The sequence below is a fragment of the Doryrhamphus excisus genome, linkage group LG6 (genome assembly GCF_037039965.1).
Source record: "Doryrhamphus excisus strain RoL-2023G ecotype Guam linkage group LG6, RoL_Dexc_Guam_v1.1, whole genome shotgun sequence".
Taxonomy (NCBI): domain Eukaryota; kingdom Metazoa; phylum Chordata; class Actinopteri; order Syngnathiformes; family Syngnathidae; genus Doryrhamphus; species Doryrhamphus excisus.
Window position 1 is genome coordinate 7,726,976 of NC_136362.1, and position 22,149 is coordinate 7,749,124.

The 22,149-nt window shown below is 40.5% G+C and overlaps 1 protein-coding gene across 4 annotated transcripts in view; it reads right to left on the bottom strand.

Annotated features, from left to right (window-relative positions):
* Nucleotides 1–4,285: 4,285 nt before the first annotated feature.
* The window catches only part of slc6a9 (solute carrier family 6 member 9), a 66,854-nt gene continuing 48,990 nt past the window's right edge, over nucleotides 4,286–22,149 (bottom strand). For 3 of the 4 annotated variants that reach the window (XM_058066768.2, XM_058066767.2, XM_058066770.2), the window contains exons 2-13: nucleotides 21,867–22,023; nucleotides 20,603–20,734; nucleotides 17,372–17,648; nucleotides 15,760–15,892; nucleotides 15,552–15,686; nucleotides 13,739–13,842; nucleotides 12,062–12,299; nucleotides 10,956–11,090; nucleotides 10,773–10,872; nucleotides 10,518–10,618; nucleotides 8,667–8,837; nucleotides 4,286–6,100 (exon numbers count right to left, since the gene is read on the bottom strand). In XM_058066768.2, the coding sequence (XP_057922751.2) occupies nucleotides 5,858–6,100; nucleotides 8,667–8,837; nucleotides 10,518–10,618; nucleotides 10,773–10,872; nucleotides 10,956–11,090; nucleotides 12,062–12,299; nucleotides 13,739–13,842; nucleotides 15,552–15,686; nucleotides 15,760–15,892; nucleotides 17,372–17,648; nucleotides 20,603–20,726 (1,761 nt within the window). In that variant the 5' untranslated portion in view covers nucleotides 20,727–20,734; nucleotides 21,867–22,023 and the 3' untranslated portion in view covers nucleotides 4,286–5,857. The remainder of the gene's footprint in view (nucleotides 6,101–8,666; nucleotides 8,838–10,517; nucleotides 10,619–10,772; nucleotides 10,873–10,955; nucleotides 11,091–12,061; nucleotides 12,300–13,738; nucleotides 13,843–15,551; nucleotides 15,687–15,759; nucleotides 15,893–17,371; nucleotides 17,649–20,602; nucleotides 20,735–21,866; nucleotides 22,024–22,149) is intronic. The other variant, XR_013627502.1, reaches the window with a different exon arrangement.

Genomic DNA, 22,149 nt, shown 5'->3' on the forward strand with positions numbered 1-22,149 from the left:
ATCGAAGAGTAAAAAAGTCGTAAAATTACGAGAAAATGAAATATATCGTAAATGTACGTACAATTAAGTTGAAAAAAAGTCGTAATATTAAGGGAGTAAAGTCATAAATGTACACGACCAAAGTTGAAAATCAAAGAGTAAAAAAGTCGTAGAATTATGAGAAAATGAAATATATCGTAAATGTACGTACAATTAAGTCGAAAAAAGTCGTAATATTAAGAGAGTAAAGTCATAAATGTACACGACCAAAGTTGAAAATCAAAGAGTAAAAAAGTCGTAAAATTATGAGAAAATGAAATATATCATAAATGTACGTACAATTAAGTCGAACAAAAGTCGTAATATTAAGAGAGTAAAGTCATAAATGTACAAGACCAATGTTGAAAATCAAAGAGTAAAAAAGTCGTAAAATTACGAGAAAATGAAATATATCGTAAATGTACGTACAATTAAGTTGAACAAAAGTCGTAATATTAAGAGAGTAAAGTCATAAATGTACAAGACCAACGTTGAAAATCGAAGAGTAAAAAAGTCGTGAAATTACGAGAAAATGAAATATATCGTAAATGTACGTACAATTAAGTCAAAAAAAGTCGTAATAAGAGAGTGGTCATAAATGTACAACGCCAAAGTTGAAAATTAAAGGGTAAAAAAGTCGTAATATTAAGAGAGTAAAGTCATAAATGTACAAAATCAAAGAGTAAAAAAGTCGTAAAATTACGAGAAAATGAAACATATCGTAAATGTACGTACAATTAAGTTGAAAAAAGTTGTAATATTAAGAGAGTAAAGTCATAAATGTACAAAATCAAAGTTGAAAATCGAAGAGTAAAAAAAGTCGTAAAATTCCGAGAATTAAGTCATCAATTTACCAGGAAAAAAAAGTCACAATTCCCAACAAAAAAAGTCATACATTTATAAAAAAAAAAGTTGTACATTCACAATAAAAATATGAAAATAACATCGTACATTTATGATAATAAAGTCAAATTTACGACAAAGAGGTCAAAGTCGTCGGGAAATAATTCCAATTTTTTTCTTGTCAATTTCGGAGAAAAATGTGGCCCTCGTATTCCGTGGTAAAAAACTGTCCATCCTACTAGAGTTCAAGTTTTAATCCAAAGCTTTTCCAACGCTTGCAGAATATTACCTAAAATCTGATGATGAAATACTCGATGTCCATTTCTTTCTCCTCTTTTAGTACAAAAAATACTTTTGAAAAGACATACTGTATGTATAGATGTGTGCACATATGTGTATATATACTGTTTCTACAGTATATACTGTATATGTGTGTGTGTATACTGCATATACACAGTGGTGTGAAAGGTTTGGGCACCCCTGGTCCTTTTCTAAAAGATCAGCCATTCCAGGTAAATATATCATAGAGCAGAATAATAAAGTTTATAGGACAAAATTTGAGCACCCCAACCCCAAAAAAATGACATGAATGTTTAGTAGATCCTCCTTCTGATCACATATAAAGGTTTCCTATAGCTTCCAATGAGTGTCCGGGTTCTAGTTATTTATTCATTCATTCATTCATTTTCTACTGCTTTTCCTCACGAGGGTCGCGGGGGTGCTGGGAGCCTATCCCAGCTGTCTTCAGACGAGAGGCGGGGTACACACTGGACTGGTGGCCAGCCAATCACAGGGCACATATAGACAAACAACCATTCACACTCACATTCATACCTATGGACAATTTGGAGTCGCTAATTAACCTAGCATGTTTTTTGGAATGTGGGAGGAAACCGGAGTACCCGGTTTAGAAAACCCACGCATGCACGGGGAGAACATGCAGACTCCACACAGAGATGGCCGAGGGTGGAATTGAACCCTGGTCCCCATAACCACTCGACCGCCATGCAGCCCGAAGTTATTTATTCTCTTTCCAAAACATCTCCAGATGGTTTCCAAGCATGGACAGCCATCTTTAAATCCCAGCACGGATTTTCAAGAATATTCAGGTCTGGGGACTAAGATGGACATTCCACAACGTTGTACTTGTTCCTCTGCATGGGATGCCTTAGTAGAACTGGAGCAGTGTTTTGGGTCATCGTTTTTTGTCAACAATTTGGTGAATCCATGGAATCCATGGCACGTTCAACTTGGAGAAGATTTCCAGTACCTGCACTGCCCCCCCCCCAGCCCCCAAAACATGATGCAACCACCACCAAATGTTACTGTGGGTAGCAAGTATTTGTCTTGGAATGCTGTGTTCTTCTTCCGCATGACTTTCCCGTTCAGCATCTCCTTGTACGATGTGCAATGAATAGATGAAGGATGCACAGTGACAACATCTGCACCAAGATCAGGTTGGAGGTCTTTGGAGCTGGTCTGTGGATTGGATCTGAGATTACATAATCTCGGACTGCCACTCCGGGCCTTAACTAGAACCGTTCCTGTGGTCTTCCAGTTTTTCGCTGTTTGTATCCTTCCCTTAGACCATGATGTTGAACAATCTTTGTTCATGAGGTCATGTGAGAATTTATTATGATTGGCTTCACTTCAGGTCAAGGGTCAAAGGTCAATGAGTCGACCTAGCTAATTTAGTGTTTCCCTTGTCATCTATCAGTGTATTGGTCTGCTATATAATATATTTACCTGGAAAACCTTGAAAATTACCACTTTTTCATACCATATATGTGTATATACTGTATATATATATATATATATATGTATGTGTGTGTATGTGTATATACTGTCTATATATCTGTATATACAGACAGTATATGAGTACATGAGCAGAGTAAGAGTGAAAATTAGAGGTACGTTGACATTAATACTACGTCTGCTCTACATGCAGACTCAGCAGTAGCGGACGCTAACGCACTATACACACAAGTAGTACACACTACACGTGACGTCTACGTTACACTAAGAAGGACAAATGAAAAGCAAACAAACGTGCCTCCCTAACGACAAACGTAAAGATACACAGTCAGTACTGGAATAACATTTTTTTTTTTTTTTACATGACTGTACAAAGGTCGGGGGAGTGGTGGGGGCCAGCAGGGATGGAGGTGGGGGGGGGTCGGCGGGGCGGAGGGCGTATACACAGCTAGTATGACAACATGGCGGCGTTAGAACGAGGGATGCTGAGACCGCTAACGGAGGCATGGTGTCCACGCTTCCTGTCTAGAAATACGAATCAGAGGGTGTCCAAAGTGCGGCCCGGGGGCCATTTGCAGCCCGTGCCACATTCTAAAAAAATATAATTGAACTACAAACCTAAAAAAACAGCAAAAAATGGCAACACAAAACAAAAAAATTAGTAAAAAAAAAGTAGTATTTTTTTTTTTACCAGAATCATGGTGTGGGTAATATTCCCAGGAAGAATAACATCTTTTAGCATGAAGTTAAATTCTAAAAAAATATGTTTTTAAGTCAAATTTTTATGAAAAACAAACAAAACAATGCATGAAGTTGGAATTTTTGGAAAACTGTGAAGCGTTTCTAAAGATGAAGTGAAAATATAATGAGAATTCCAAGAACAAGTCGAAATAATTGGAAATATTGGAGAATATTAATATTATTAATTAATATTATTAATATTAATATTAAGAAAAAGGATTTCCAAGAATAACCTGGTGTATTATTAAAAAAAATTGTATTATAGAAGAAAATACTCTTTTGTGCTTTATTTGTACTATTTTGAGGAACAAAAAAACTAAATTAAGTAAATTTTTTAAAAATGAGGTTTGGTAGCAAATTAAAATATTATGGGAATAAAGTCAAAATATATGTGAAAAAATATTATGAAACCGATTAAAGAAGTAAAGAAGCAATAGCGGTGTTTGTACAATATTTCTTCCTGCATTAATTTTTCACTATGTGGCTTTGATTGCTACCTCCAACTGTACACAGGAGAACAGCCCCATCCTGCGGACGAAAGGTGCAACTGCAAGCCATGACCTGGCAAAGCAGGCCAATTTGTCCCATTACGCTGTCAATAATAATAATAATTCACGAATTATGTATGCCTGTCCTTCATGTTGGTAAAATAGCATTCACCGATTTATGTCACCATCAACTCCGCCCTTCTATGGACTAATAATATTATTATGCAAGACTGAGACAGGTCATTTTTTGGGACATTTTAGGGCAAAATGAGCTCCCTTGCAGTCTTAGAGCAATCCCCACTGGTGTCGATACCTCGGGATACAGTAATCCCTCCTTCATCACTTCCAGGCCCAACCATCATCCGCACATTCCGCTAGGACTCTTTATTTAGGAATGGAATATTTTTGTAATTTTTGTAACCTGTTTACCACCTTCAAAATTTGTTTTTACATTTGAGACCTCTAGACATGAAATAACACCCCTATAGTCACCTTTATCCCATAGTAGACATGATAAGACATAAATATGACTATATTGCTGTGAATGTGTTCAAAACCCGCAATAAAAGCCTGGTGCTTGTGTGTCTCAAATAACATTACAGTAACAAGAGCCCTCCAGACATGAAATAACACCCCTATAGTCACCTTTACGCTCATGTGATCATAATGATAAGACATAAATAAGACTATATTGCTGTGAATGTCTTCAAACCCGCAATAAAAGCCTGGTGCTTGTGTGTCTCAAATAACATTACAGTGACAAGAGCCCTCTAGACATGAAATAACACCCCTATAGTCACCTTTACGCTCATGTTACCCCATAGTAGACATGATGAGACATAAATAAGACTATATTGCTGTGAATGTGTTCAAAACCCGCAATAAAAGCCTGGTGCTTGTGTGTCTCAAATAACATTACAGTGACAAGAGCTCTCTAGACATGAAATAACACCCCTATAGTCACCTTTACGCTCATGTTACCCCATAGTAGACATGATGAGACATAAATAAGACTATATTTCTGTGAATGCGTTCAAAACCCACAATAAAAGCCTGGTGCTTGTGTGTCTCACCTAACATTACAGTAATAAGAGCCCTCTAGACATGACATAGCACCCCTATAATCACATTAGAGTAACATTACTGACCCCTGGTGACCAGTGTACAACACTACATGGCATTGTGACGTCTTTCAATGCATCTACCGAATTCTGAATGCCTGAAATTTTTACTTTAGTTAATAAATCACATTTTCTGCGTGAAAATGCTTTAAAAAAACAAAAAAAAATTAATATATTTTTGAACAAGCGTGATGTGGCGAGGGATTACTGTATCTGTGATTTCAACGAAAGCAAACCTCAAAGCTTACTCGGACCCTGAGAAGTGAAGAAAGTGAAAGCGAAAGTAAAGAAACAAGAGAATTAGTCTGTGAGGTCACGGTGCGGTGCAAGGTGTATGCAAAGGAACGTCCTTTGAACGTGGTAATTCATTTTCACCTGGTGTGTATTACGGCACAGTAGATGGGGGCCGAAAGAGGGGTGTGGGGGAGGAAGGTAGGGGGGGCAAAGCGGGGGTTTAAAAGGTTCTGCTTCCACCCATCCCATGCGGGCCCAGGTTCAAGATGTCAGGAGAAGAGTGCGTGCGTCTGTGCACGACACAAACAGCATCTAGCATACCTCTAACTGCATGTGAAGATGAGGAAATATTAAATTATGTGCAAGAAACGAAACAATCCCACGCACGCACGCAAACATACGCAAATCATTTGGACGATGACCCAATTTATTCCTTTTTTTGTGCCTTTTTTTTTTTGTTTTTGCTAATATATCACAGCTAGACAGCAGAGGTTAGGATAGATATAATAAGCCCTTACAATATGTAAAGGTCTCCAGCAAAAAGGGATCTCCCCCACAGAGGACTGTGGGAAAGTGGGGTGAGGATTGGAGGAGAAGGGAGGAGAAAGGATGGAGGGGGGGGGGGGTGGGCGCACGGCGACGGTAGCCGGCCGCCGTCTATGCACTCGGGTTGGGGTTGTTGTGCGTGTTGGTGGAGCCGTTGCTTCCCTGGATGGTGAGGCTGATGTCATCCTTCCTCTCCTTCTCCTCCTCCCGCAGCTCCTCTTTCAGCTCGTCCTTCTCCTTGAGGGGACGAGCCTCCACAGTGTCTTCCGTGGCTGCGGGGGCGTAGCGGCCGATGCGGTGCTCCCGCAGGGCCGGGCCCCACTTGGGATGAGGCTGGCAAGCACTCTTCAAGCGCTGATACAAAAAGCGAGAACAATAAAAGTGGCGTCAAAAATAAGTTTTTCATCCATATTTGCTAGAGGTGGGAAACGCGATTCTTTTCAACGACTCGGTTTGTAGAAAGTCTGTGAAAATTGAGTCTTTGTTGAGCACCCGTGAGTCAGTGATAAACGAGTCTTCCCCAATTACCCATAAGTCTGTGAAAGGTGAGTCTTTGTCAAACACCTGTGACTCAGTGGAACTCCAGTATTCGTTGAGCACCCGTGAGTCGGTGAAACACGAGTCTTCCACCAATCACCCATAAGTCTGAGTCTTTGTCACTACTTGTGAATCAGTGAAACTCGAGTATTCGTTGAACACCCGTGAGTCAGTGAAAAAAGAGTCTTCCTCTAATCACCCATAAGTCTGTGACTCTTTGTCACTACCTGTGAATCAGTGAAACTCGAGTATTCGTCGAGCACCCGTGAGTCAGTGAAAAACAAGTCTTCCTCTAATCACCCATAAGTCTGTGAGTCTTTGTCACTACCTTCTAAATCAGTAAAACACAAGTCTTTGTCGAGCACCTGTGACTCAGTGGAACTTGAGTATTCATTGAGCACCCGTGAGTCAGTGAAAAACGCATCTTCCACCAATCACCCATAATTCTGTGAGTTTTTGTCACTACCTGTGAATCAGTGAAACACAAGTCTTTGTCGAGCACCTGTGACTCAGTGGAACTCGAGTATTCGTTGAGCACCCGTGAATCAGTGAAAAACGAGTCTTCCACCAATCACCCATAAGTCTGTGAAAGGTGAGTCTTTGTCAAACACCTGTGACTCAGTGGCACTTCAGTATTCGTTGAGCACCCGTGAGTCAGTGATAAACGAGTCTTCCACCAATCGCCCATAAGTCTGTGAAAGGTGAGTCTTTGTCAAACACCCGTGACTCAGTGGAACTCCAGTTTCGTTGAGCACCCGTGAGTCGGTGAAAAACAAGTCTTCCACCAAACGCCCATAAGTCTGGGGAAGGTGAGTCTTTTTGTCAAACACCTGTGTCTTAGTCGAACTCGAGTATTCGTTGAGCACCCGTGAATCAGTGAAAAACGAGTCTTCCACCAATCACCCATAAGTCTGTGAAAGGTGAGTCTTTGTCAAACACCTGTGACTCAGTGGCACTTCAGTATTCGTTGAGCACCCGTGAGTCAGTGATAAACGAGTCTTCCACCAATCGCCCATAAGTCTGTGAAAGGTGAGTCTTTGTCAAACACCCGTGACTCAGTGGAACTCCAGTTTCGTTGAGCACCCGTGAGTCGGTGAAAAACAAGTCTTCCACCAAACGCCCATAAGTCTGGGAAAGGTGAGTCTTTTTGTCAAACACCTGTGTCTTAGTCGAACTCGAGTATTCGTTGAGCACCCGTGAATCAGTGAAAAACGAGTCTTCCACCAATCGCCCATAAGTCTGGGAAAGGTGAGTCTTTGTCAAACACCTGTGACTCAGTGGAACTCGAGTATTCTTTGAGCACCCGTGAGTCAGTGAAAAAAGAGTCTTCCCCAATCACCCATAAGTCTGTGAGTCTTCGTCACTACCTGTGAATCAGTGAAACACAAGTCTTTGTTGAGCACCTGTGACTCAGTGGAACTCGAGTATTTGTTGAGCACCTGTGAGTCAATGGAAAACAAGTCTTCCCCAATCGCCCATAAGTCTGTGAAAGGTGAGTCTTTGTCAAACTCCTGTGACTCAGTGGAACTCCAGTATTTGTTGAGCACCCGTGAATCAGTGAAAAACGAGTCTTCTACCAATCACCCATAAGTCTGTGAGTCTTTGTCACTACCTGTGAATCAGTGAAACACAAGTCTTTGTCGAGCACCTGTGACTCAGTGGAAATCCAGTATTTGTCGAGCACCCGTGAGTCAGTGAAAAACGAGTCTTCCCCAATCACCCATAAGTCTGTGAGTCTTTGTCACTACCTGTGAATCAGTGAGACTCGAGTATCCGTTGAGCACCCGTGAGTCAGTGAAAAACGAGTCTTCCACCAATCACCCATATGTCTGTGAGTCTTTGTCACTACTTGTGAATCAGTGAAACTCAAGTATTCGCTGAGCACCCGTGAGTCAGTGAAAAACAAGTCTTCCCCAATCACCCATAAGTCTGTGGGTCTATGTCACTACCTGTGAATCAGTGAAACACAAGTCTTTGTCGAGCACCTGTGACTCAGTGGAACTCAAGTATTCGTTGAGCACCCGTGAGTCAGTGAAAAAAAGAGTCTTCCACCAATCGCCCATAAGTCTGTGGAAGGTGATCTTTGTCAAACTCCTGTGACTCAGTGGAACTCGAGTACTCGTTGAGCACCCGTGAGTCAGTGTAAGTAGTCTTTGACAAGAACCTGTGAATCAGTGAAAGTCGAGTCTTCTGCAGGCACACGCCAGTCAATGAAAAGTCTTCAACGAGCACACGTGAGTCGGTGAAACATGAATCTCTGTTGAGCAAGTATTCGTCGAGCACCCGTGAGTCAGCGAAAGTCGATGCTTCGTCAAGCACCCATGAGTTAGTGAAAGTCGGGTCTTCCTTGAGCACCCGCGAGTGTACGGTGACCAAAACCTACCTCTCTGAAAGTGGCCCCCGGGGACCTTGAGATCTTGTAGAGGGCGTAGATGGGTATGCAGATGACGGAGGACAGAGCCATGGCGAAACCGATGGCCAGGGACCAGCCGGGGTAAACGTAGTCATTGTAGGTGATGGGCTTGTACTGGATCACCGTGAAGATCAGGATAAACTGTGGGGGAAAGGGCAGAATGAGCGAGTGCCGATATGCAATATCCGGTCATTATTGCAAGTCATTATTTCATATAACAGTCTGACTCACAGTGTCATCTTGCAAACAACATTAAATTCATCACACTGCAACTTTACACTCAATGGTTAATAATATTATTGCAGTGGTTGGGTTTAAACACATTTTTGAATCATATTGGGACATATTTGTATATTTGTTTATACACCTTTTGAGTATTAAGTCGCTGTGTGATGAAATCAGTAGTTGTGATTGTGATCGTATATAAATGCATAAGCAAAAGGATCAAAGTTTAAGAAAAAGTTGCGGCTTTTATGGAATTTACGGTATGTAGACGTGGCTTGGAGAAACCAGCCTCGCCTGCTAGCCTCTACCTGAAGGTCAGACCGTGACTTTGTGTCCATCTGTTCCTATATTTTGGTCAAAAATAGCAGTACTTCTCAATTACTCCCCATTTTCTGCCATTTGCAGAACGTTTTTGAACGTCGATAGGTTAAATTCTAACTCGTTGGTTTCATTCAAAAGCTTATTAGAGTTATGAAGATGAAAAGTCATCTTCACAGGAACCCGGAGAGCAGACTTTTAGTCGATGATGTAATGAATGAAAAGGGGGGAAAAAAAGGCCTGAAATGGAAGCTGTAATCCACAACAATGCATTTTGTGTTTGGTTCAGAGGCTTAGTGGACTAATAATACATGTGCTTGGGAAAATTCTACTGATAGAGGCTGCTCGTGTCCATTTCCCAGTCAGAAAGATTTGAGGTTGGAATTCGGAAACAAAGACAGATTAACTCCGGAAATGTAGGTCAGATTCCTAAAATGTGTTAGCGGTATTCAAACGTGGTGTGTTAATGTAACAGAGTTAAAAATGCACATTATTATTTATTTTCTAAATGCGTGAATGTATTATTATTTAGTTATTATGTGAATTTTTATCTCAATTAGTATTTTCTTATCTTGTTTACATTTTCCATTGCTTTATTTTATCCTTTCACTTCTGCTCCTCCCGGGCTTCCGTAGTTGCCCCCAGCTCTGGTAGCACTTCCGGTCTTTGCCACACCACGTGACTGGCATTGACGGAGGGTAAGTTCAGTTAAAGAGCTGCAGACAAAATGTGTTGTTTAGTTTAAGATTTGGTCATCTGTGTTGTGTATATTGTTTTTATGTCGATATATTTGTCATTTCAAGTGGTTTTATGTTATTTCGATTGTTGGTTTTAGTTAAAAGGGCTTCTTTTCATTTACATTTCTGGCGGGATTTGCGTTACATTAGGCCCGTTGTGGTTTTTGTTACAATGTGTAATTTATGTCCCGTCTGTGTAGGGTGAAGAAGTGGAGGAAAAAAGAACTTTATTTTCATTCTTTTGTCCATCAGGTATGTGTTTTTCATTTTTGTAATCACTATACTTTTTCGCGTGTCATTAATTGCTCCTTCCGCTTCTCTCCCCCACTCCGTTACTTATGTTGGCCACTAGTCGGCAGTGTTGTGAAACATTGTAAATATATAAAATCTGTGTTTTGTTTACCATTAAAACAAGTACTTCCTCTCTTTGCCACACAACGTGGTTGGCATTGACAGGGGGTGCAGAAGTGGAGGAAAAAGAACTTTTATTTTCATTCTTTTGTCCATCAGAAACCTAACAAAGGCCGTTATATGAACTTACAGAAATAATAACGGGGGAGATGAACCTCCAGCACACTTTGAAGAAGAGCGGAGGAGGGAAACCCAGCATCATCTCAACGTCTTTGAAATAGTTTCGGTGACCTGCAGGAAAAGACGGTAAGAAAAAACATCAGCTTGGGTTGCCTTACTTCTATGGCAAAGAGTCCGAGTAGTACTTTTATTGATATCCATGTTCTTGGAGGATAACCAATAAGGATAGAAAACTCTGCCAAACTGAAAGGCAGCCCATCCTTACCATAAATATACATGATGCAGACACACATGATGCAGGAAATGATGACCAGAGAGAAGCTAGCAGCGTAATTGTCCATCAGGAGCAACCAGTAGATTCCTGCCTGTGAGCAGAAACACACATGCGGTAGGAAAATGGGAGGACTGGGAATGCTCCAGGATGGGAAATGCATCCTGGCGGTCTTACCTGAGTTGTTAGTGGCACTCCCAGTAGGAATCCGACAATCGCCACGCACAGCGTAACCACGGTCTTGTTTCTGATGATCCAGTCGGTGCCGATCTCATCCACAATGGCCGTCACCAGCGTCTCCAGTAAGCAGAACTGAAGGAAGAAAGGAGAATTATTTATGTTTCTGTTATGAAAGATAATTATATACTTCAGGAGCCACTCGTTTATTGCAATTAATTGGTCTGTGGTAAATTAATTTCCGCAAAGTAGGATTCTTTATTGAAAAATACCCTGTTTGCGACCTTCTAAATACACTTTTCAGTATTATTAGAGACCTCTAGACATAAAATAACACCCCTATAACAACATTACAGGAACATTTCTGACACCTAGTGACCAGTGTACAATACTACATATCATTACAACAGTTTTTTAATTCATTTAGCCCAGGGGTCGGCAACCTTTATTATGAAAAAAGCCATTTTAACCGCTAGCCTGGAGCCGCAAAACATACGTTAAAAACAACGTTGGAGGGAATTTGGGGGTATCAAAGTAGTTCAGATAAGAAAAGACAAGTTGGAGTATTCTTGCTAGTATTGGAAGTAAACTTACATAAAAGTACATATGTGTAAACTACTGTAAACTGTAGTTTTTTTTTAATTATCTAATTTATTTTTAGAAATGCCAAATAGCTCTGGGAAAGTATTACTTATTTTCCTTCATGTTTCTGCTCATCCAATCACCAGTCAGAAATCAGTCAGGATGCATTCATGGCCTCACATAAAGTTGGATTTTTAAAAACTCATTACAAAGACGCGCATTTTCCCCACTCGGGTGTTAAAAAATATTCAAGCATTGCAAAGGGAGCCATAACATATAAGCCACATGCGGCTCTGGAGCCGTGGGTTGCTGACCCTTCCCTTATTTAGCCAATAATATGAGTCAATATGCTTAAGTCATGAAAAAACATGTGAAATTCTGACTAATAGCAACCATAAAACAGCATGATTGATGAATATATATGTGATGGTATACTTGTACGTACGTATATATATATGACATATGCAGTAAATTCCTTCCTCCATGATCCATGATACTCGGTCAAGCGAGTATTCCAGTCTCACCTGAGTCCCCAGCCCGAGAAGGATGAGCATGAAGAAGAAGAGCAGCGACCACAGTGGGGAAATGGGCAGCAGAGTGAGAGCCTCCGGGTAGGCCACAAAGGCCAGTCCCGGGCCGTGGTCGGCCACCTCCGATACGGGCACGTTCAGATGGTGTGCCATGAAGCCCAGGATGGAGAAAATGACAAAGCCGGCGTAGACGCTGGTAGCACAGTTGGTGATGCTGATGATGATGCTGTCTCTGTACACGGAAAAGCAGATTGGACGGTCGTCAGATCGTGGCTAGAGCGGAAATGGAATTCACATTTTGCAGTAATTTGCATTTATTTTTGTGTACATTAGTAAATGATCTATAATGATGAACGCAGTGAAAAAACTCCTAATGCTCATTCATGGTCATGCCAAACTGTTGGAAAAACCAAGCTGGAAGCTGCACTGCACCAAATTGCTTGGTATCAGTGGCGTCATTAGGCCTATTTTAGGGGGGCTTCAGTCCCCCTAAAATGTTCTTAAGCCCCCCTAAATAATTGTATATTTTTTATAGATTTTTTATTATTTTTTTTAATGATTTTTTCAAATCTTTTTTTAGTTTTTACAAAAAAAACTCATTTCATATAATAGGGCAAAAGCAGGCTAATAAGCAAGCCAATAAGCAGGCTAATACTAGCCTACTACTACTAGTAGTAGTTGTAATAATGAATAAAATAATGAATGAATGAATAAAATAAAATAAATAATTTGATATTTTTTTATTGATTTTATTGATTTTTTTTTACAAAAAAATCTCTGACAAATTTCATATAAGTAATAATCGGAAGAAAAAATAAATAATAAAATAAATAATTTGATATTTTTTGTTGATTTTTTATTGATCTTGTTAAAAAAAATCTGACAAATTTCATATAAGTAATAATCAGAAGAATAATGAAAAAATAAATAATAAAATAAATAATTTGATATTTTTTATTGATTTTATTTTTACAAAAAAAAATCTGACAAATTTCATATACGTATTACTCAGAGGAATAATGAAAAAATAAATAATAAAAATAAATAATAAAATAAATAATTTGATACTTTTTTATGTATTAATTTTTTTTACAAAAAAAATCTGACAAATTTCATATAATAGGGCAAAAGCAGGCTAATAAGCAAGCCAATAAGCAGGCTAATACTAGCCTACTACTACTAGTAGTAGTAGTAATAATAATCAGAAGAAGAATAATGATGATAGTAATAATAATAATAGTCTAATTAATAATATAATAATGATGATGATATCATTGATCACTGTCCACTGGACAGAATGGTTTCAGAGCTTGAGCAGCGGTTTTGCAGTATAGATTGTGTGTACTTGTGTACATTTAATGGTATCTCTACTAAATCTGTCCAAAAGTGGGAAAGTTATATCCCGGTTCTTGTTCCTTTGTTGTTTTTGTAATTTTTTTGATTTTTTTTGAATGTCTACTACAGTCATTCATATCCTGTACATCTCCAGGGGGCTTGGTATGATAAATGATATGGTATGATAAAAGACTCGGAGAGAGTAAAGTGGTTTGTAAGCAATAACCGATTCCCCGGATGCTTGGCCTGCCTTATACGTTGTGGACCAATCAGTGAGGCCAAAGAATAGCGGAACTATTCTCTGAAGCACCTTTATGAGGAATAGTGTTAAAGTACCTGAAACAATTGTTGTGGAACTTGTTATAGGAAGCCATCGTAATGAGGCCGCCCCACGCACATCCCAGGGAGTAGAAAATCTGTGACGCAGCATCTCCCCACACCTGGGAAAACAACACAAGAACCACTAATTGGCGCCGCCACTCGTTATTGACAAAGTCGGAAAACTGTTACTATATAAGGTTATCTGTATATAGAAACCCTGTTTATGACCTTCTAAATATGCATGCTTTTCAGTCTTATTAGAGCCCTCTAGACATAAAATAACACCCCTATAACGACATTACAGGAACATTACATGATATATATATATATATGTACTTATATCATTCCTTGAGTCACATAACATCTATGATACTGAAAGTATCCAGTGACATCATGTTGTACAGTACTAGTCCTGCTGGACCTGTCTTCGGCCTTGGACACGGTGGACCACAACATTCTAATAAACCTGGTTGTTGATGTCAGGTCCAGTTCTTTGCTGGTTTACATCATACTTGACTGTCAGAAACTTTAGTGTGTCTGCCAGCCATATAATGTCATGTCAATGTCATAATGTCGCTAATTAACCTAGCATGTTTTTGGAATTTTGGAATGTGGGAGGAAACCCGGAGAGTACCCGGAGAAATCTCACGCATGCAAACATGCAAACTCCACACGCAGAGGGTGGAATTGAACCTGAGTCTCCTCACGCTAACCACACGAACGCCGTGCAGCCCCTCATATAATGTCAGAGCCCTGAAATGTACTGTGTGGTGTCCCCCAGGGGTCAATCCTGTGCCCCATTCTGTTTTGACTGTATGTCCTCCTACCTCTCGGTCGGAATGGAGCCTATCCCAACTGGTGGCCAGCCAATCACAGGGCACATATAGACAAACAACCATTCACACTCACATTCATACCTATGGACAATTTGGAGTCGCTAATTAACCTAGCATGTTTTTGGAATGTGGGAAACCGGAGTACCCGGAGAAAACCCACTCATGCACGGGGAGTACATGCAAAGAGATGGCCGAGGATGGAGTCGAACCCTGGTCCTCCTAGCTGTGATGTCTGCGCGCTAACCACTTGACCACCGTGCCGCCCTACTGTATACTCATTCATTCATTCATTCATTTTCTATCGCTTTTTCCTCACGAGGGTCGCGGGGGGTGCTGGAGCCTATCCCAGCTGTCTTCGGGCGAGAGGCGGTGTACACCCTGGACTGGTGGCCAGCCAATCACAGGGCACATATAGACAAACAACCATTCACACTCACATTCATACCTATGGACAATTTGGAGTCGCTAATTAACCTAGCATGTTTTTGGAATGTGGGAGGAAACCGGAGTACCCGGAGAAAACCCACGCATGCACGGGGAGAACATGCAAAGAGATGGCCGAGAGTGGAGTTGAACTCTGGGCCTCCTAGCTGTGAGGTCTGCGCGCAAACCACTTATCCACCGTGCAGCCCTACTGTATACTACAATCCCAGCAGTGGGTCTGATCGAGACATTTTGTCCCATTCCTTTTGCTAAAGAGCTCAGGTTCTGTCAGGTTGCATCGGGATCGGGTGTGAACAGCTCCTATAGCAGGTCCAGCCACTGTACTGAGATCTGTGGTTTTGACTTGGCCCCCCTAGAAGATTTACTTTGCTGTGTTTGAACGAGTTCTGTGTGGCTTTTGCTGCATGTTTAAGGGAGGGGGGGGGGTGGGACGATGGGGGGGGGGGGGGGGGGGTCGCTGTCTCCCGAGGCGTAGTTCTCATGCAGGTTGAGACAGATTATGACCCAGGATCGACACCTCGACATGTTATATATGCTTGTAAAAATACCTTAGCATCCAGGACCTTCTGCCACTGCGGAGTCAGGTAGTACATGATCCCGTTGACGGCCCCGTCCAGGGTAATGCCGCGGATAAACAGGATGGTCAAAACCACATAAGGGAATGTGGCTGTGAAGTACACCACCTGGAATTACACATCACACGCATGTGACGTGTACACGTCACTCACGCAGGAAGAGAGGAGTGAGAACACGGACCTTTCCCGAGGATTTGACGCCCCTGATGAGGCAGAGGAAGACCACCACCCAGGACACAGCCAGGCAGCCCAGGATGGGGAGGCGCACTTCTCCAAAGTTGCCGATGTCGTCGGAGATGTCCAGCACGTAGTGTCTAAAATAAACACACGACTTTTATATGCATTATTACGCATATTTTGTCTGCTGAAATCAAGTACAAAATTTGCTAAATGAGCTAAAATACAAATATAATATGTAGTATTGCACACTGGCCACCAGGTGTCAGTAAATTTGTCTGAAATTTTATATTGTCTTATTTGTGAGACAAAAGCCACTGCGGGTAACAGGAGTCAAATGTAATTATAGGGGTGTTATTTCATGTCGAGAGGGCTCTAATGATGCTCTAACTGGGATTAAATATATCTGAAATTTTATATTATCTTGTCTTAAAGTTTCTATTATGAGACAAAAGCCACTGCGGGTAACAGGAGTGAAATGTGATTATAGGGGTGTTATTTCATGTTGAGAGGACTCTAATGATGCTCTAACTGGGATTAAATTTATCTGAAATTTTATATTATCTTGTCTTATCTTAAAGTTTTTATTATGGGACAAAAGCCACTGCAGGTAACAGGAGTCAAATGTGATTATAGGGGTGTTATTTCATGTCAAGAGGGCTCTAATGTTCATTCATTCATTTTCTACCGCTTATCCTCACAAATTGCTTGGTATCAGTGGCATCATTAAGCCTAATTTAGGGGGGCTTCAGTCCCCTTAAAATGTTCTTAAGCCCCCCCTAAATAATTTGACTTGATTTTTGATTTTTTTTTATTTGATTTTTTGACATTTTTTTATTGATTTTTTTTTTTTTTTACCAAAAAAATGCACCTAGTGCTGGAGCCTACCCCAGCTGTTTTGGGGTGAGAGGCGGGCTCCACCCTGGACTGGTGGCCAGCCAATCACAGGGCACATATAGACAAACAACCATTCACACTCACATTCATACCTATGGACAATTTGGAGTCGCTAATTAACCTAGCATGTTTTTGGAATGTGGGAGTACCCGGAGAAAACCCATGCATGCACGGGGAGAACATGCAAACTCCGAGGGTGGAATTGAACTCCGGTCTCCTAGCTGTGAGGCCTCTGCGCTAACCACTCGAACACCGTGCAGCTTGAAATCAAGTATAAAAATGGCGGAATTAGCTAAAATACAAATATAATATGTAGTATTCCACACTGGCCACTAGGTGTCAGTAAATTTGACTGAAATTTTATATTGTCTTATTTGTGAGACAAAAGCCACTGCAGGTAACAGGAGTGAAATGTGAATATAGGGGTGTTATTTCATGTCGAGAGGGCTCTAATGGAAAAAATATATTGTATGCTCTAACTGGGATTATTTTGGCGTAAGTCACAATATGGGGGAGGAACTATGGTCTCCCGAGTGCTGGGACTGGTTCGCAAAATAAATAACACGTGTCCTGCATGTCGTTCATGAGCTGTTCCACTCCGATGAAAGGTTGTAGATTTCCAGGAATCTTGAATAAATATTTGACAACGGTTGGCCGAAGTGACAAACTGAGGTCACGTCATTCCCGAACTGCCAAACAGGGGAATACAATGTACTTACTTCCAGTATTCCTCGCTGGGACTGGTCCTCTTGGTGCGATTGACGACCTCGCTGACCCCCGCCGCCACGCCGTGGGTGACGTTGGCCAGGGTGCCGTTAATCTGGCCGCTTTGGCTCACCACTCCGCTGCAGTCGGGCGTGTTCCAGGGGTTGTTGCAGTACGTCCACGGCAATAAGTTAGTCATGGACATGAAGAAGTAGTAGAAGGCGATGCAAATCACCACGTTGTAATAAATCCCGATGTAGGTGGACACCACCATCATGCCGTAGCCCACACCTGGCGGGGAAGAACACAGGTTCGAGTTCATCCATACAGTTTTAGACACCCAAAGGATCCTCTTAGGAAACATGGCTGGGATTGAATGAGTTATTATTATGGGCTTGCTCAGTAATGCAAGCCCCATAGTCTATGGGGCTTGCATTACTGAGCAAGCCCATATTGTTATTCCTTGTGGTGTTTAGTTATGGGCTTGCTCAGTAATGCAAGCCCCATAGACAGCAGCAGTCTATGGGGCTTGCATTACTGAGCAAGCCCATATTGTTATTCCTTGTGGTGTTTAGCTATTATTATTATATCTTAATCTTCCCATTATTGCGCATGTAATGCGGCCAAAACCGCAAATGTTACACCGCCGGAATCGTGAGGCTCGGGACTACAGCAGTATTTATTTTTTGGAATGTTTTGTGTAACTATGGCGACGCTTTAAACCAAAACGGTCAAAAATGGGCCACTATATTAGGTACACCTGTTCTATTTTTAGAACAGCCACATTCCAGAGAAAACTTCTCAACTGTCTCTGTGGCTAAATGCTAATTGCTAGCATGTTAGCATTTAAGGTAATTTACTCATGTCTAAAGGCAAATACACACATGGCATGATGTAGGGAAGTTATAGGACAACCTTGGTACTTTCTAAACTTGAGGCCCTCTCGCTAGGTGCTAGCATGATGACTGTTAGCATGTTAGCATTTTAGCTAATTTACTCATGTCTAAAGGCAAATACACACATGGCATGATGGAGGGAAGTTATAGGACAACCTTGGCACTTTCTAAACTTGAGGCCATCTCGCTAGGTGCTAGCATGATGACTGTTAGCATGTTAGCATTTTAGCTAATTTACTCATGTCTAAAGGCAAATACACACATGGCATGATGTAGGATGGTTATAGGACAACCTTGGCACTTTCTAAACTTGAGGCCATCTCGCTAGGTGCTAGCATGATGACTGTTAGCATGTTAGCATTTTAGCTAATTTACTCATGTCTAAAGGCAAATACACACATGGCATGATGGAGGGAAGTTATAGGACAACCTTGGCACTTTTTAAACTTGAGGCCATCTTGCTAGGTGCTAGCATGATGACTGTTAGCATGTTAGCATTTAAGGTAATTTACTCATGTCTAAAGGCAAATACACACATGGCATGATATAGGGAAGTTATAGGACAACCTTGGTACTTTCTAAACTTGAGGCCCTTTCGCTAGGTGCTAGCATGATGACTGTTAGCATGTTAGCATTTTAGCTAATTTACTCATGTCTAAAGGCAAATACACACATGGCATGATGGAGGGAAGTTATAGGACAACCTTGGCACTTTCTAAACTTGAGGCCATCTCGCTAGGTGCTAGCATGATGACTGTTAGCATGTTAGCATTTTAGCTAATTTACTCATGTCTAAAGGCAAATACACACATGGCATGATGGAGGGAAGTTATAGGACAACCTTGGTACTTTCTAAACTTGAGGCCATCTCGCTAGGTGCTAGCATGATGACTGTTATCATGTTAGCATTTAAGGTATTTTACTCATGTCTAAAGGCAAATACACACATGGCATGATGTAGGGAAGTTATAGGACAACCTTGGCACTTTTTAAACTTGAGGCCATCTTGCTAGGTGCTAGCATGATGACTGTTAGCATGTTAGCATTTAAGGTAATTTACTCATGTCTAAAGGCAAATACACACATGGCATGATGTAGGGAAGTTATAGGACAACCTTGGTACTTTCTAAACTTGAGGCCATCTTGCTAGGTGCTAGCATGATGACTGTTAGCATGTTAGCATTTTAGCTAATTTACTCATGTCTAAAGGCAAATACACACATGGCATGATGGAGGGAAGTTATAGGACAACCTTGGCACTTTCTAAACTTGAGGCCATCTCGCTAGGTGCTAGCATGATGACTGTTAGCATGTTAGCATTTTAGCTAATTTACTCATGTCTAAAGGCAAATACACACATGGCATGATGGAGGGAAGTTATAGGACAACCTTGGTACTTTCTAAACTTGAGGCCATCTCGCTAGGTGCTAGCATGATGACTGTTAGCATGTTAGCATTTTAGCTAATTTACTCATGTCTAAAGGCAAATACACACGTGGCATGATGTGGGGACACTATGGGACTGCCCCAAACTTTTCGTGACCTGAGGCTGTCTTGCTAGGTGCTAGCTTGGTAGCCGTTAGCATGTTAGCATTTAAGCTAATTTGCTAACGTCTAAATGCAAATAGACACATGGCATGATGTGGGGACACGATGGGACTGCATCAACCTTTTCGGTACTTGAGGCGTTCTTGCTAGGTGCTAGCATGGTAACCATTTGCACACCGGGCCCGAGGTTCACAGCACAGGTGGCAAGCCCATCAAAATTTCCACGGGAATTTTCTAGTTACTATTATTTTTCCTCAAGAAAAAAAAGTATTGTGTTTTTACTGATAAAAATGCGTGTTTGCAAAAAGTAAACCCACTCAGACAGTAAACTTGATGAAAAACGTGACTCGTGGAAGCCAAAGTACAAAGTTATGTTGACTTGCCCTCACGTTCTTAGCGATGTATGCTTTTCACGTGCAGATGTTTACTCCAATGTAACGTCCAGGAAGTTGGAACTTATACCTAAATCAACTCCTCTTTGGACCCAAAGACTTTTTTTTTTTTTTATGATGTTCATTTTCACTTGCATTCCTTTTCCTTGGCGCACTGCTGCTGGACGGACACAATGAAGTCCCAAAGGTTAAGTAATGGCGGCATGTGCTAGTGTTTGACACATCTACAGTATTTATATATCCGTATGGATTTATCTATGTTTTTGGTCTTGAATTAGTTAAGGGAAAATTGATTTGGTTAGCATCCGTTTCAGTTTCCTTCTGGAAGGAATTAACGACGCTAACCAAGGTTCAACCTGAACGTATACAATCTGATTTATGAGTATTACACACAAAATACACAACAAACCTTTGAACATTGGGCTAATCTTCCAGACTCCCAGACACCCCAGGCTGGCAAACTGGCCGAAGGACAACTCCAGGAAGAAGAGCGGAATGCCACAGAAGACCAACATGATAAAATACGGGAGCATAAAGGCACCTGGAAGGAAAAGCACACACGACTTGGTCAATTCCAGCTAGATGTATTATGTCTTTTTTTTTCAAAACAATAGTAGTTTGAGTCGTTTCTACACTCCTGGAGGTTAGGAGGACTGGAATAAATTTGTCCTAATCAAATATATAATTTACTACCATCAGGAGAAGCAGAACACAGAGGGGGAAGAGCATCCTGCTGTGGCCCAGCAAGGTGCACTGTATTCGGGCACATGCTCAGAGCAGCTGGTATGACACCATGGAGGTCTCTGGCAAATCTTTTGCAATTTTCAAACACCATGGCAGTGACATTTCAGGTAGCTGATAATTTTTATCAGAAAACTAAAAAAAAACCCAAAAATGGAATAAAGTCAAAATAAGAATAAAAAAAGTATATAATAATATAAATAAATAATATATAATAAAAAAAATCTAAATGTCCTAATTTTAATAGTGTTACATATGAGGAAAAATAACATTTAGCATGAACTTGAAAAAAAAAAGTTGTGATGTTATGGGGAAAAAATAAGTGTACATTTTTGTAAAATTAGTATGTGGAAAAAGTTATGTAATAAGAATAAAGTCAAACTATTATTGGAATAAAGTCACCATTACAAGAAAGAAAAAGAAAGTGGAAATAGTTTCTGAAATAGCAGAAATGAAAAAATAAATGCTGTCGTTTTACAAGAATAAAGTCAAAATATGAAAAAAAAAAAGTAGTGTTTTAACCAACTGTGTCACAATTTTACAAAAATAAACTGTTAATATATTTGCGGTTGTCGGCTATTTCTATTGGCCCACGCCACATTCTAAAATTATAATTGAACATAAATATTTACACAAAAAAAACAACAAAAACCAAAAATTAATATAAATATCAAATTATCATATTAGAAGAATAATCTAAAACTAATGTCAGAAATAAAATAAAATAAAATAAAATAAAATAAAATAAAATAAAATAAAATAAAATAAAATAAAATAAAATAAAATAAAATAAAATAAAATAATGTTTACGTGACAAAGTGGACGTAGCACTTCTCATTTAGAGTCCGTAATCAGGAAAAAGCTGAAAGAAACAAACAATTTAGACAATACCAAAGCGTTCCTTGCAGTCGTTCATGGTCCAGTCTACCTACCTCCTCCGTTTCTGTAGCAGAGGTAGGGGAACCTCCAAACATTTCCCAGACCCACAGCATAGCCCACACTGGTGAGGACAAACTCGATTTGGTTGCCCCAGTTCCCTCGTCGGGAGTTTTCATCCTTCCTCACCGACTCGCCTGGAACTGCTCCATTCTGCAACAAAGAGGCGTTCATGGGTCGTTCTGTTGTAAGCCACATCTTTTTCAATTCTTTCTTAGCCTTTATTTCAAAAAGACACCAAAATGTGATCACAATGTTCATACTGTTATTGTTTTTTTT